Source organism: Coturnix japonica, chromosome 2, assembly GCF_054131305.1.
Source record: "Coturnix japonica strain WE chromosome 2, WE-NBRP24, whole genome shotgun sequence".
Classification (NCBI taxonomy): domain Eukaryota; kingdom Metazoa; phylum Chordata; class Aves; order Galliformes; family Phasianidae; genus Coturnix; species Coturnix japonica.
In genome coordinates, this window is record NC_140664.1 from 52,689,037 (window position 1) to 52,701,353 (window position 12,317).

Consider the following 12,317-nt stretch of genomic DNA (forward strand, 5'->3'; position numbering starts at 1 on the left):
TTGATATTAGTCAAGTATTAATCAGATCTCAGCTTAATATTTATAAGTGATACATCTTATTAATACACAGAATAATTCCCACACTTCATAAAGTGGCAGTTTACTGGAGTTAAACTTTTCATTTTATAACTTTTTGTGGGGAAGTTACGTGCTCTTCATGACTTTAATTCTGCTGTGGCTTTCCTTAGGAAGGGTACTGATACATATTTCTAAAGTGGATGAGATTAGAGATATTTGCCATTAACTCAAATCAGCTTTCCCACAGTAACAGCCCAGCCTCAGAAACACTGTAATCTTAAAAAACGTAACTTCTAAAAGCACTATTACTAACACTTTGTTTAAAAAAAAAAAAGTTAATTTTTCAAAGTAAGTTAAAACATTTAATAATTTTTGAAAATGATCATGTGGTAATTATTAAACTAATATGTAATTAGCATTTTCTAATGACAATCATAATCTTGACAAATGCTTTCATTCATTCTGTTCTGATCATTAGAAACTTTAAAAGCACAGATTTTTGTTAACTGAATCCCTTGGCTATTCATCAGTAATGCGATTCAACCTAATACTCCAGTGGCCAGTAATCAGAGAGTTGCCTATTAAATGAAGGAAATTTTGTCATTGACTTTATGAATATCGCTTTTACTTCTTCTTTAACACAGCTGGTAGGTAGAAATGTAGAAGAATATTTCTCTTCTAAAATGGTGAATTATACCAATTTTGGGATGTTTTTGCTGAATTTTCATCATTTAATACTTTGCCAGTACTGTGTTCTGAGGTTGTTCAGATGCAGTATTTTTTGAAAAGCTGAATCTGAGGTGGATTATACTTATCTCAATAATTGTCTTTATTATTAACTTCTTAAAGATTTGAATGTTGTAGTTTTTTTTCTCTAGTAGAAGATGCACTGTTTTTTTTTTCTTCTCAGAAGTAAGGTACATGTTCTGGTGAATTCAGGTGGACAGACATGATCTTTGACGTTATCTATTAGCTGATTCTATAAGTTGGTGCTTAATTTCCATTACAGTTGCTAAATGTGGCATAGTTAATGTTCAGCTATGCACTGACAGCGCATCCTGTCAGTGATGGTGCTTCATCACTTATCCATCAGCTTGGCCTAAGTCCCTTCTCCTTGCAATTCCTTGTGTTTGAACTCTGTCATGGCCAACATATTCTCCTCAGCCTCAAGTGTTGCCCTCACTTCCCAGTGTGTAGCCTGACCCTCTGTGATTTCTCCTTTTTTGAGCACGTTGTCCTAAAACAGCCCAACTTCAGGTCTTTTCCTGCAGTTTAGAAGTGGGATTCTTTTATATGTACAGAAAGTGAAAGATAAAATGAGCACACAAAAGGTACAGTGCTGTAATACATAGTCACCAAAATATTTCTGTGTATTTGTTTCCTATAGCCTCCAAGTCTGTGCAGAGTTCAGAAATGAAGGACAGACAGTCAGAAATGTGGATAAGTACAGCATGTTCTTCTGCTTTATTTAGCACTAAGCACATTAATGGGTGCTCAATAAGTGGTAATGATTTTGGTGACGTGATGATTGATGTTTCTTGGATCAGAATGGAGAGGTTTTGTTTAAGAACAGCCCAGCTGGCACAGTGAGCCTCTTTTGAAACTATTTGTGATCAAAATATGTCAGAGCCATATCTTTAAAATACAGTAGGAAAGACTTTTTGTCAGCGGATTGCTTAATTCATGTTAACAGTAAACTATCAACTGTATCTTTGATTATTCATCCTTCCTGTCACACCATATTCCTATCAGGGAGTTACAGCTGCTCTTTTTTCTGCTTTCCAGATCTTGTTTCCCTTGTTGTAAACATACTACTTTCAAAAAAGACTCAGAAAGACATAAAAGATACTGAAAAAGGAGAGCTGCATATTTTTTTGTGTACAAAATTTTTCCACATATATGCTCTGGACAGCTAATATTTAGAGAGAAAACTATAATCTTTTCTCTAAGTCATCTGTGTCTCAGTAATCCATTCTCCATAGCCAGAGTAGTCCTCAGCAGCACTGGGAGAAGCCTAGACTCCAGGATGAGAAAGCAAACACTTCTCTTTGTGATCTGTGGTGACTGCTCCTCTCAAAGAAAGGATGCATTCAGCTTTTGAATTGAGGAGACTGCTTCCAAACTGAGTTGAGGAGTCTGCTAAGGTACCTAGTCCAGCCTTGACACTTCTGATATTCTCCTGATTAAAGAAATAAGTGAGAGTTAAAATGAAAATAGGCAAATTTAACTTTCTTTTCTCTCCCCCTTTCCTTCTGCCCACCTCCTGCACCTCCTCTTCTCTCTCCCCTCAGCTTTTTTTCACCCATAAGGAAAATAAATCAATTACAGTCTCCCTTCTGACCTTTTAGTTTGTCATGTATGTTTTTCTTTGGGTTTTTAATGCTTTTTGGGTACCCTCAAGAGGAAAGTAAAATTTCTTACAGAAAACCTCACATAGTTAGTTAAACTTTACAAAAATATAAAGCAATTCATTTTGAATGGGATGAGCATACTTGGGAGGTGAAAATAAATTTTATATATATTTTTTGTAATTTGGAAAGTTTTAATTCCTAAATTTGTATCAGAGTAACTTTTGGAAGTTAAACATGAAAATATGCAATGTTAGTTGTGTTGTAAAAATCTGAATCTGTCAGAAATACCGTAAATATCCAGAGTGGACGTTTCTTATTGTGTTGATGTGTAGCTACAGCAGGGTTATTGACAAAATAGATTGCAACAGCTCCAGAAGAGCTGTGTCTGAATGCATTTAGGCAGCCTTAATTCCTGAATTAATTATACAATACACTATAATGCTACAAAGAAGAAGCCATTAAAGTCATCTCCGTCAAAGGGAATTTGCGTATCAAGGAGTAGATTATGGCATGTAGTCACAGCAGCAAGTCTGGCATGATTGCAGTGAGTTGTAAAGAGAGTCTGACTGCCTCGAGAAGAGTTTCTTCTACAACTCTCTGGTTATGGTGAAGGCTGCAGAACATCAGCTCTGCCAGTCTCACATCTTGCTGTGTATCTTGTCTTTTTTTCTTTAGGTGGTAATTTCAGAGCTCTGCTACTTGCATTTAAATTTACCGAATTTTCCCCTTTTCCATCCAAAATTGAACAAAGCAATCATTCTTGCTTAACCATTTGACTTGTGCAGGTTGGGATGTGAAACCCTCAAATATCTGTGCTAATAAAATGTTTCAAAAGCTTGCGATGATTGGTAGCGCCATAGTGTTATAAACCCTGTCAAGAAGGACTGCCCTTGCCTGCTTCTCTCTCTGAACCCTCTAAGTAACATTGCATGTGGATGCAGAGACAAAACTTTACTTGCTCCTTTCTTACCTCTGCTCAGTTCACTTTGGGCTCTGATCTAATGACTGCCCATTTTAATGACTATTCAGAACCTGTTTACCCTTTCAAATTGCCTGTGCATCCATAAAGAAATGTGGTTCCTAATGGCATCCATAATACCATCATGGGAGGCAGACATTTCAAAAAAAAATGTGACTATTCCTCATGGACGTATTCTGCTCTGTGAGGGACAGAGCCTCTTACCAACAACGTGCAAAACAAGTGGCTGAGCTGAGGGCCTGAAGGCATTTACTGTGAAGAAATCAGGAAAGAAGTCTCTTCCCAGTGGCTGTAGAGAGCTTTAGATCTGTTTTTTATGATGCCATGCTACTCCTTGTTGCTTTCTGTTGTTCTATTTCTTTCTCTCCTTTCACCTGTTTTTCTGATAGAACAACCCTGTGAAAGAGGATTTCACAGCGCATAGGTTTACATGACCTGAAAAATTCCTCACAAATATTGTTCCATCATTGCTTAGTGGAACTGCAGCACTTCTGCTGCCACAGTGCTCTTGACCGTAGGCATTAGTAGTATATAAACCTCTGGATAGTTTCATTGTGCTGGAGTAAATTTTGCTTAAAATTTTTTATTTGAAATTAGAATAATCATGTTTGCATGTCGCACAGGCACTTTGGCAGCCTCAGCATCTCAACCACTTCATGCTCTCTGTTTTTTTATATATAGATATTGTTATTATAGCAGTTGTCCAAATATAAAATCACACTGTACAATCTGTCTGGAAATTCCAGTTCTGATGGGAGCAGAGGTGGAAAGAAGGAGGTAGCAAATTAAAGGTTTCAGTATTTTAAATTCTGTGTTTGATGTGTTCCAAAGTCCTTCACTGCGATCATGTTACTGGAAAGCGTAAGTGGTCTCAGAGATGCAGAACTTGAAACCTGTATTAATTCAATTTGGTATGTGGATACCTTGGCCTTCTTTTTGCATCACCCCAGTGCTGACTGCCATTTTAACCCACGATGTCTTTGCATTAGCTCAGAGAACTTTAGCTGCTATGGCACTAGCGAGTGGCACTTACATATTATAAAATACTCCTCTCTGACTAGTGCTCCTTTAAGTAGAGCATTTAATACATGCTCTGGATATTACATGGAATTCAGCATTTGGGGAATTTCAAGCTTGTGGCCAGGGACACAGAATGGAAAGCACTGACTGTTAAATAACTTACAAATTAACTACCCACAACTTTAACTCAAGGAACAGATTAATATATCTGTCAGAAATGCCTATCCTGCTAAAAATATATTGTTATCTTAACATGGTTCTGTAGCCCAGTAAAGACTCAGTGATATCAGCATAAATGATGTTATCTACTATTTTTCTTTTCAAGATAAATCCAAAGGTGTTAAGATCACATTGGTTTTATGGTCATATTTGATATATGATAATATCATCTATGTCTGCAGAATTTATGATATTAATATGAGGAGAATGGTGGGATTATTATTATGGGTCACACAGTATTACAGATCCCAATAATAGTACACCTAAAAAAAGAAAAACTGTCAGCTGTAGTGTAGTGTCAGCGCCCATCTTTTCAAGCTGTTGTAGTTCACATTAGAAGGAAGGCCGTTTTAGCTAGGAGCATAACAATCTCATTGTATTAATCATTTTCTCTGTTTAAGCAATATGAGAAGGTCTGCTTTCAGTGACAGAAATAAAATCCTTGAAGGGAACAGTCTGTGAAATAAACTCTGAAGGGGCAGTGAGACTGCCTCTCCTTACTCCCCATGGCCTAATTAAACGGTGGAAAAGCCACCGTAAAAGAAATTAAATATAAAAAGACAGATTAGCAACAGGAAGGGTGTGGCAGAAGCTGATGTTTGTGTGGTGTTTCATTTCCAAGTAACATTAAGGACACTGGTGCTGAGAAGCAAAAGTAAGGAGTTGCTGATGAAACAAAACATAACATAAACATTGATCTGGCAATGCCAGTATTCCCCAGTCTTCTCTAGTATTTTTCTTCTGCAGTCTCCTGCAGCAATCTAGTGCCAGCAGAATGACACGTTTATGTCTCCCGGAGCGCCATCCTACTGGTAATTTTTCATTAATAGAATGTATAGGAATAAACAGTTTATAATTCTGATTTTAAACATGCTTGTACACGTCTATGCTTTTTCCTGTATGCAAGTATTAGCATTGGACCTAGACCTTTTGCTGGATCATCTACGTATATTTGAAAACAGAAATTTTTGGTTTTTTTTCCTACTGAGATCTCTGTTGCTGAAAACCAATTCAGCTATTGATTGGCCTTTCGAAAATGAGAGGTTTGACTTCAGTGAACTGCTGAACTCAGAAATGGCAAATGCTGGACTTGACTTGGCAGCAATGGGATCATTCCAGGCTGCGGGCGTACCCCTCTCGGGTAGAGATCTCACACTGCCATAAGGATTCCTTCTTTCCTTTGCAGAGCACGGTGGGGCTTTCCCTCCCTGACTGTTCCAGTTCAATAGTCATAAGTTCTGCATACTGAAGGACTACCTCATATCAAATAAATACATAAATCTGTGCGCAGGCATTGTGCCTAAGTTTACGCTCCAGGCCAAAGAGAATGCTATAGAGATTTTTTTCTCTCCAGAGTAGTATTATGTTAATCCTTTCAACCAAATGAAATTCAGCACTCTCTTGGCACTTAGCAGCACCTGTCTGGGAGTCCAGCATGAGGATGAGCTGTAGCTGTGTGAAGCACCATATAACTTTTAACCATTAATCTTTCATGAGAGTTTCTAAACAAACTTAGCAAAGAAAGATACCAGCAATTCTGTGAGCATCCAATTCAGCCAGTGGAAATGTCCATAGAAGAGGTCTGATGATTGGTTCTTTTTCCTTAATTTATGCATTCTTGCTTTAGGAAGTGCTGAAACTGTTTCCAAGTGGGTCATAAGGGCACAAAAGTTTCTGCGTCCCTTCATCCTCCACCTGCATCTTTGCAAAGGAGCTATGTAGCTTTAGAATACCAAATCTACACTAAACACAGAGAGTGCTTCCTCCTATGCCATGCAAATATCAGCACCAGAGAAAATTGGTGAAAACTTGGCCCTGACTTTTCACTCTAGACCAGACAAATTACCCAAGCTCACTGGGAAAACAGGACACATTGTTTGAGGTATGGTAGAGTGAAAAAATTTCCTCTATGTGCTTTTTGTCATTAGAATTTATGTCTCAAAGACAGGTCTTCCTGGAGACTCGCCTACAACATTTAGCCTTGCACTACCTTGAGTAGCATTTGTCTTTCAGACAAACTTCAGCCAGTCAGGATTGAATGCCATCGCACAGAATGGTGCAGTTTTAATTCTTAAGGCAGTAAATGTTAGGGGAAAAAATACTGGAATACTGGGAGATAGGAGTTTTTTTTTTTTCCCCATTTATTTTCTTTCTTTCTTTCGTTCTTTCTTTCGTTCTTTCTTTCGTTCTTTCTATCGTTCTTTCTATCGTTCTTTCTATCGTTCTTTCTATCGTTCTTTCTATCGTTCTTTCTATCGTTCTTTCTATCGTTCTTTCTATCGTTCTTTCTTTTGTTCTTTCTTTCGTTCTTTCTTTCATTCTTTTTTCTTTCTTTCTTTTTTCTTTCTTTCTAAGAAGAAGAAATGATTAGATATTTCATCAGCTTGTTCTAGAAACAGTGCAGTCACTATGGTTCTGCAAGCTACCATCACCTTTCACTGCTATTGTGTGCTGATTTTTATGTTACCAAATAAATTCTATTGGACAAAATTTTCATTATGATGTGTAGTTAAAAATAGGATTTGGAGAACAAGTAGAGGCTGCTTGCTGAGAATGAAAGTTATAAGAAAAGGTGTGAGAAAAAAAAGCACTTGCTTCTATATGGGTAGTGGTGTATGTAGCTGTACAGTCAGTATGTTAGCATCTATCATGAGTTTTTTTGTTAGAAAGCATCGTACTTGCATTTTTAAGCATCTGTGTTGCTTTGTGTAATAGTTGTGAGTTTCATACATCCCAAAGGATAGGAATATTCTGTATGTATTATGCTTTTCCATGCTTTGTTATTGCCATGAGCTTGAAATCAATACCGCTTTTTCTTTCTGATAATTAAAAGGATGGTTTATCTTTATATGGATCTTTAATTTTAATAAGCTAATAATTCTGATTTTAGCTACTATTATCTTAATAGCTAAGCCTTCTTAAACATTTTTATCATAATTTCTTTGGATAGTGTTGCCATCTTTTCAGCGGGTATGAATCCTTGCTCCATAGTGACGTCTGCTGGAAATGGTAAAATGAAGTGTTCAAGAACATATTAAGCTTCTTAATACAGGGCAGCTTGTTTCTTTCATTTATGTGAAGTTTGGAGAGCACTGCATTTTCCCATTCCCTAAACAGGTGGTGATTTTGCACAGGAGGTGGTAGAATTTTGGCTTTACCTAGTGACAAACACATACATTTTTGCCTTGGAGCTAACTTCAGCAATGTAGTTCATGGCATTTGCTCAGAATCTGTCATAGAAGTTGGTAAAAATCAATGTGTTCTGAGAAATAAGTAGGTATGCTTTGCAGCAGACCCATAGTGAGGTACTCTGATTCAGTTATTCAGCACAGTTTAGTGTCAATTCTGTCACTAATACGTAAATAATTACAGAGGATTCAGTGAAGAAAATTTATATTTTGAATCTAACATTTAGAATTAGATCGTATTTGCAGTGCTGTTTGTTTTTTTTTTTTTTAACTATATCATTCACAATAGACACCAGGCATTTTGCATTAGAAGTAGAAAAGGAAAATAATGAGCCCATTTTTAAATGAATTCAAAAGGCAATCTGATTTTAGTTCTTGCGATGCAGAGCAAATAAAATAAAAACTATCGTACTTTATTTACTAACCGATGAATTGAATTGTCCGCTTTTTATTACACATATAAAGCAAAGACTATGAAGAGGCAATCATTTTCGGGGCTATCAGACTTTCAGTAACATCTCTTGTGGTTTAAATAACAGATAGTTTAAGTGTTTTTCCATTACCTTCGTGTAAATGAAAAATGCATAAAATATTTTAACAAGGCAAAGTAATCCAAGGAGATTGTTATTTTGTGTTACAAATTAGGTTATTTCTGTCATAAAATTAAAGGAAAAAAATCAACGCAAGGACATTTCGGCTTAATATCATTTACCAGAAGGAACATGTAACAGATTTAATGAGCTAGCAGGTCACCTGAATCCAGCTGTTTCCAACCAGCTTTATGAAACGGAGAATGCGGCTAACGGTAGGAGGTAAGCATTATTACAAGCTCTCAAGGAGTTACAAAATCGATTTCTTCTTGAATGAATTAATTTAGATTATCAATTTATAACCAGCTACATGAATCCCATCAACTCAACAATTCAGTGAATGATCAGACTCAGCCCTAGCAAGAGCTTAACAATTAGGGAGCTCTACAGTTATCTCCTGTCCTATGGTGTTGCTAACAAAGTTCCTTAGTTTGACAGGAAGAGAAGGAAAATGTTTGCTTAAGGACATTGCGGGAGTGAAACACATCTTGGTTGAGGAAAAAGAGCAGCTCCAGTGAAGCAACTACCTTTCTGTGTCTTACTTCCCTGGGGATTTCTCCAGAGGTAACAGAGGTAGCAGTATTAGCAGTATTTGTAACTATCTCATGCCCTAAAAGTTTATGCAGGTAGTGCTACTAAAAATGCCTTGCCTTTTAGACTAAATGCAGCAGGCTGATTCCTCTTCTTGGTATTAGTGCAGTCATTTAAACCTGTGCAAAGACAATGTAGATTGCCACAAATTCAGACTGGTTCTGCTTTACCTTTGCTTTGCTCAAGTGTTAAGTGATTCTCAGGATGCAAGTAACTGAGAATTCAAACTCTACACATTTTATTATTTGACTTAGCCCTTTCTTTGAATATAGCACTGTGGTTACAATGAAAGGGTTTTTGCTTTGCATCAGTCAGTACTTCCTCTTAAAGTATGACATATAGCGGTTAGGCTTCCTTGCCTCTTCAGTCATTTTTGGCACAGTCTTCGTTATCATAGAAGACAAAAGTGGTATAGTAAGTACAGTGCTTTTATAGCAGCATTTGATTTATCACAGGGACATTAAATAAGTAATTGTGTTTATAAATATCCTTTAAGAGAAGCTAGGATTCTGGGTTTAATAATCAGCATCAGTGCAATCAGCCCATTGTTGCCTGAAAATAATCTCGAATTATTACATTTTAGGGCTGAAAAAATCAATAGGGTTATATTTTTCTTCTTCTAAAAGGTACATTTGCAGTGCAGTGTTCAAAGAGTAATAGTCATGATGGCTCCTGTTGGAGACAAAATGAGTTGTGCCTACATCCTGCAGAAAGTATACCACTAAAAGGAGCTGAGGTTCCTGACAGTTTTAAACCACTAACAAAAATTGTTAAGTAGCTCAGTTGTCCTATGCTTTAAGAAAGTGGGATTTTTTGAAGAAGTGAAAATGCATCTTCTGAACAAACTTGGATGTGGATGAGCTCCCAGTGATTTTATTTCTTGTTGGGCTTGGCTGTAAGCAGTCGCTTTCTCTAGATTCTCTCCAGGCAGGCAAAAACTGAAGAAGGCAATTGAAGTTACTATATTGGAGTAAATAAAAATTATGAGAAAGTGTTTTTCTCTTGCTTTTCTTTTCTTTTTTTGTTTTGTTTTGTTTTCTGTAATGTTAATTCTAATTTGACAACCTGATAATTGCTGTGTTCCTCATTATTTATTACAATTTAGGCAAAGTTCTGTGCTGGTACATGCAAAAGTTAGTGTTCGTGACATGGAGGGATTTAAAAATCTCTAACAGACCTGTGAGAAAAAGATACTCTACCCCATAGATCTCGTCATCTGCCCTTGCTTTTATTTTTATTTTTTTATTTTTTTTTATCTATCTCTGAAATTTTGTCTTAGTTTCAGCAGGGATAGGATCTTTTCAGAGTGTCTGGTATGATTTGGTTTTGGTTCTATGTTTCGGTTCTAGGAGAAAAACAATGTCGATAACACACTGGTGTTTATAATTGCTGCTCAGCAGTGCTGTGCGGAGCCAAGGCCATTTGCAGCGAGGGGTTCAGTGAGCTGGGAGGGAGCAGAATTAAGACAGCTGACTTAAACTGGCCAAAGTGATATTCTGCACCATATGGCATCGCATGGAAGGGGTTTTGAAGGGGATGGGAGTTCATCTTGCTCTTTTCCACTGCTTGGGGGCTAGCTGGGCATTGGTTGGCGAGTGGTGTACAATTCCTTGTGCATCACTTGTTACAAACATTTATAAATATACAGTCATAACTATTTTCCTTTTTTCTCTGTCTTAGTAAGTAGTTTTATCTCAACCCATGAGTTGTTGTTTTTTGTTTTTTTTTTTAATTCTCTTCCCCATCCCACTGGGAAGGGGAGGAGTGAGTGATCAACTGTGTGGTGCTGAGCCACCTGCCAGGCTAAACCACAACCAATCTTCATTTCTTGGAAAGTTTTCCAGACTACACACAGCTCCTCAAAATGTACAAGGTGACCTCCTCAAAATGTATAACGTTAACTGAGTGTATGGGAGCTGTCAGCCCATCAAGCACTTGAGGAGCTCACCTGGGCACGTTGTTTCTTTTTTTTTTTCCAGCTGTTTCAACCACAGCAGGTAAGACAGCTTTAGCAGATGAAGATTTAAAACATACATGGCACTGATGGCAGTGGTCCTGTAAGGCATATTTTACAAGTTCCATATGCACATTCCCAACCAGCTGCTTGAGAACCACATGTAGTGAGCAAGACAGTGCTGCCCTTGGGGTTGGGTCAGGCATTTGGGAGCTGCTATTGAGACTGGGAGTTCACCAAATAAGCTCTTGTCTGCACAAGATAGTCACTTAGACTTTATACTACACATAGGATAATTTTCCACGCGACATTTGCAAAAGCTTTTTACCGGGACATGGAGATGTTTCACAGTGTAACTCTTCTAAGAGAAGGAGGCAGTGAGGGCATAAAAAGGAACACTGACTGTATTAGCTGCTGTGTAAACCCATCAGCCCCATACCTCTGTGTCTTCTCTGCTGTGTGAATTTGCCACAGATTGTTGTGCTTCCACCGCCACATTCTTTCCAATACCTAAGCCAAGTCCTTCAAAGCTAATTGCAGTATCGGTGTAATCTCCTCTAATGTAATGGTTGAGTGTGAGGTGATGGCTAAATAAATCTCCCACTGTGAGCTTTCACTGCAGGAATTATTCGTCTCAGATTTTGATAGACAATTCATCCCTTGTGCATGTCATTTGTGGAAGGGCAGCTAACAGGAATCTGAGGCTTTCTGACTTCCCAAATGACCATCTGTTTCACCCAACAGCTATCAGGCTGACATGAATCTATAACTGTGCCTTTGAAAAGAGAATCTTCTGCATCATGCCATGCTAATTGCATGCCCATCATCCATTTGCAGGTGAATTGCAGAGCAAATGTGTTGCCAGTTGAAACCTATTGGTCTATGCAGCCCAGGAACAGAGGCCACTTCCTGCCTGTGTATATTGGTATAATAGTTGTGGCTGTCTGTTCAAATACAGTAAGATAAAGTTTTAGGTACTGTCCCATAGTGTCATTGTGGAGGGTTTAAACTTGGGTTCAGTTTAGTTCTCTTCAGCTGCTGCACTGCACAGTTGAGGCCCAGGCTTGGTACAGTGAGTCTGGCTGCAGGGGCCAAAGGGACAGCAAAGAGGGGAATGGGCTGGTACCAGAAAGGATGCAAATGTTAATAAATCAAGTTCAGCCACAAAAGTGAGGGGAACGGCTGTCCCAGGCTTACATACTTTCTGCACGGGGGTCTAGACCCACTAGAAGAAACATTGGTGTTTGCTTTAAGACTTCCTGTGTTTTTTTGCAAATAAACAGTGTTGTATTAAATAAACACTTAGTTTCATGAGCTTCTCTTCCTTTTTAACAAAGTTCATGAGATTTTAAACTATTTTGTTGTTGTTGTTGTTGTTAAAAATGGTACTAATAGCCTTCTTACGTG

General features: G+C 37.8%; 1 protein-coding gene across 4 annotated transcripts in view; it reads left to right on the forward strand.

The window, feature by feature from the left end:
• ZNF407 (zinc finger protein 407) overlaps positions 1-12,317 on the forward strand; it is a 329,424-nt gene that overhangs the window by 270,795 nt on the left and 46,312 nt on the right. The window contains exon 9 of one of the 4 annotated variants that reach the window (XM_085539781.1): positions 1,406-8,095. The exons of the other annotated variants lie outside the window; for them this stretch is intronic. Within the exon in view, the coding sequence (XP_085395907.1) occupies positions 1,406-1,608 (203 nt within the window). The 3' untranslated portion in view covers positions 1,609-8,095. Of the gene's footprint in view, positions 1-1,405; positions 8,096-12,317 lie in introns of those variants that run through there. 4 annotated transcript variants of the gene reach the window in all.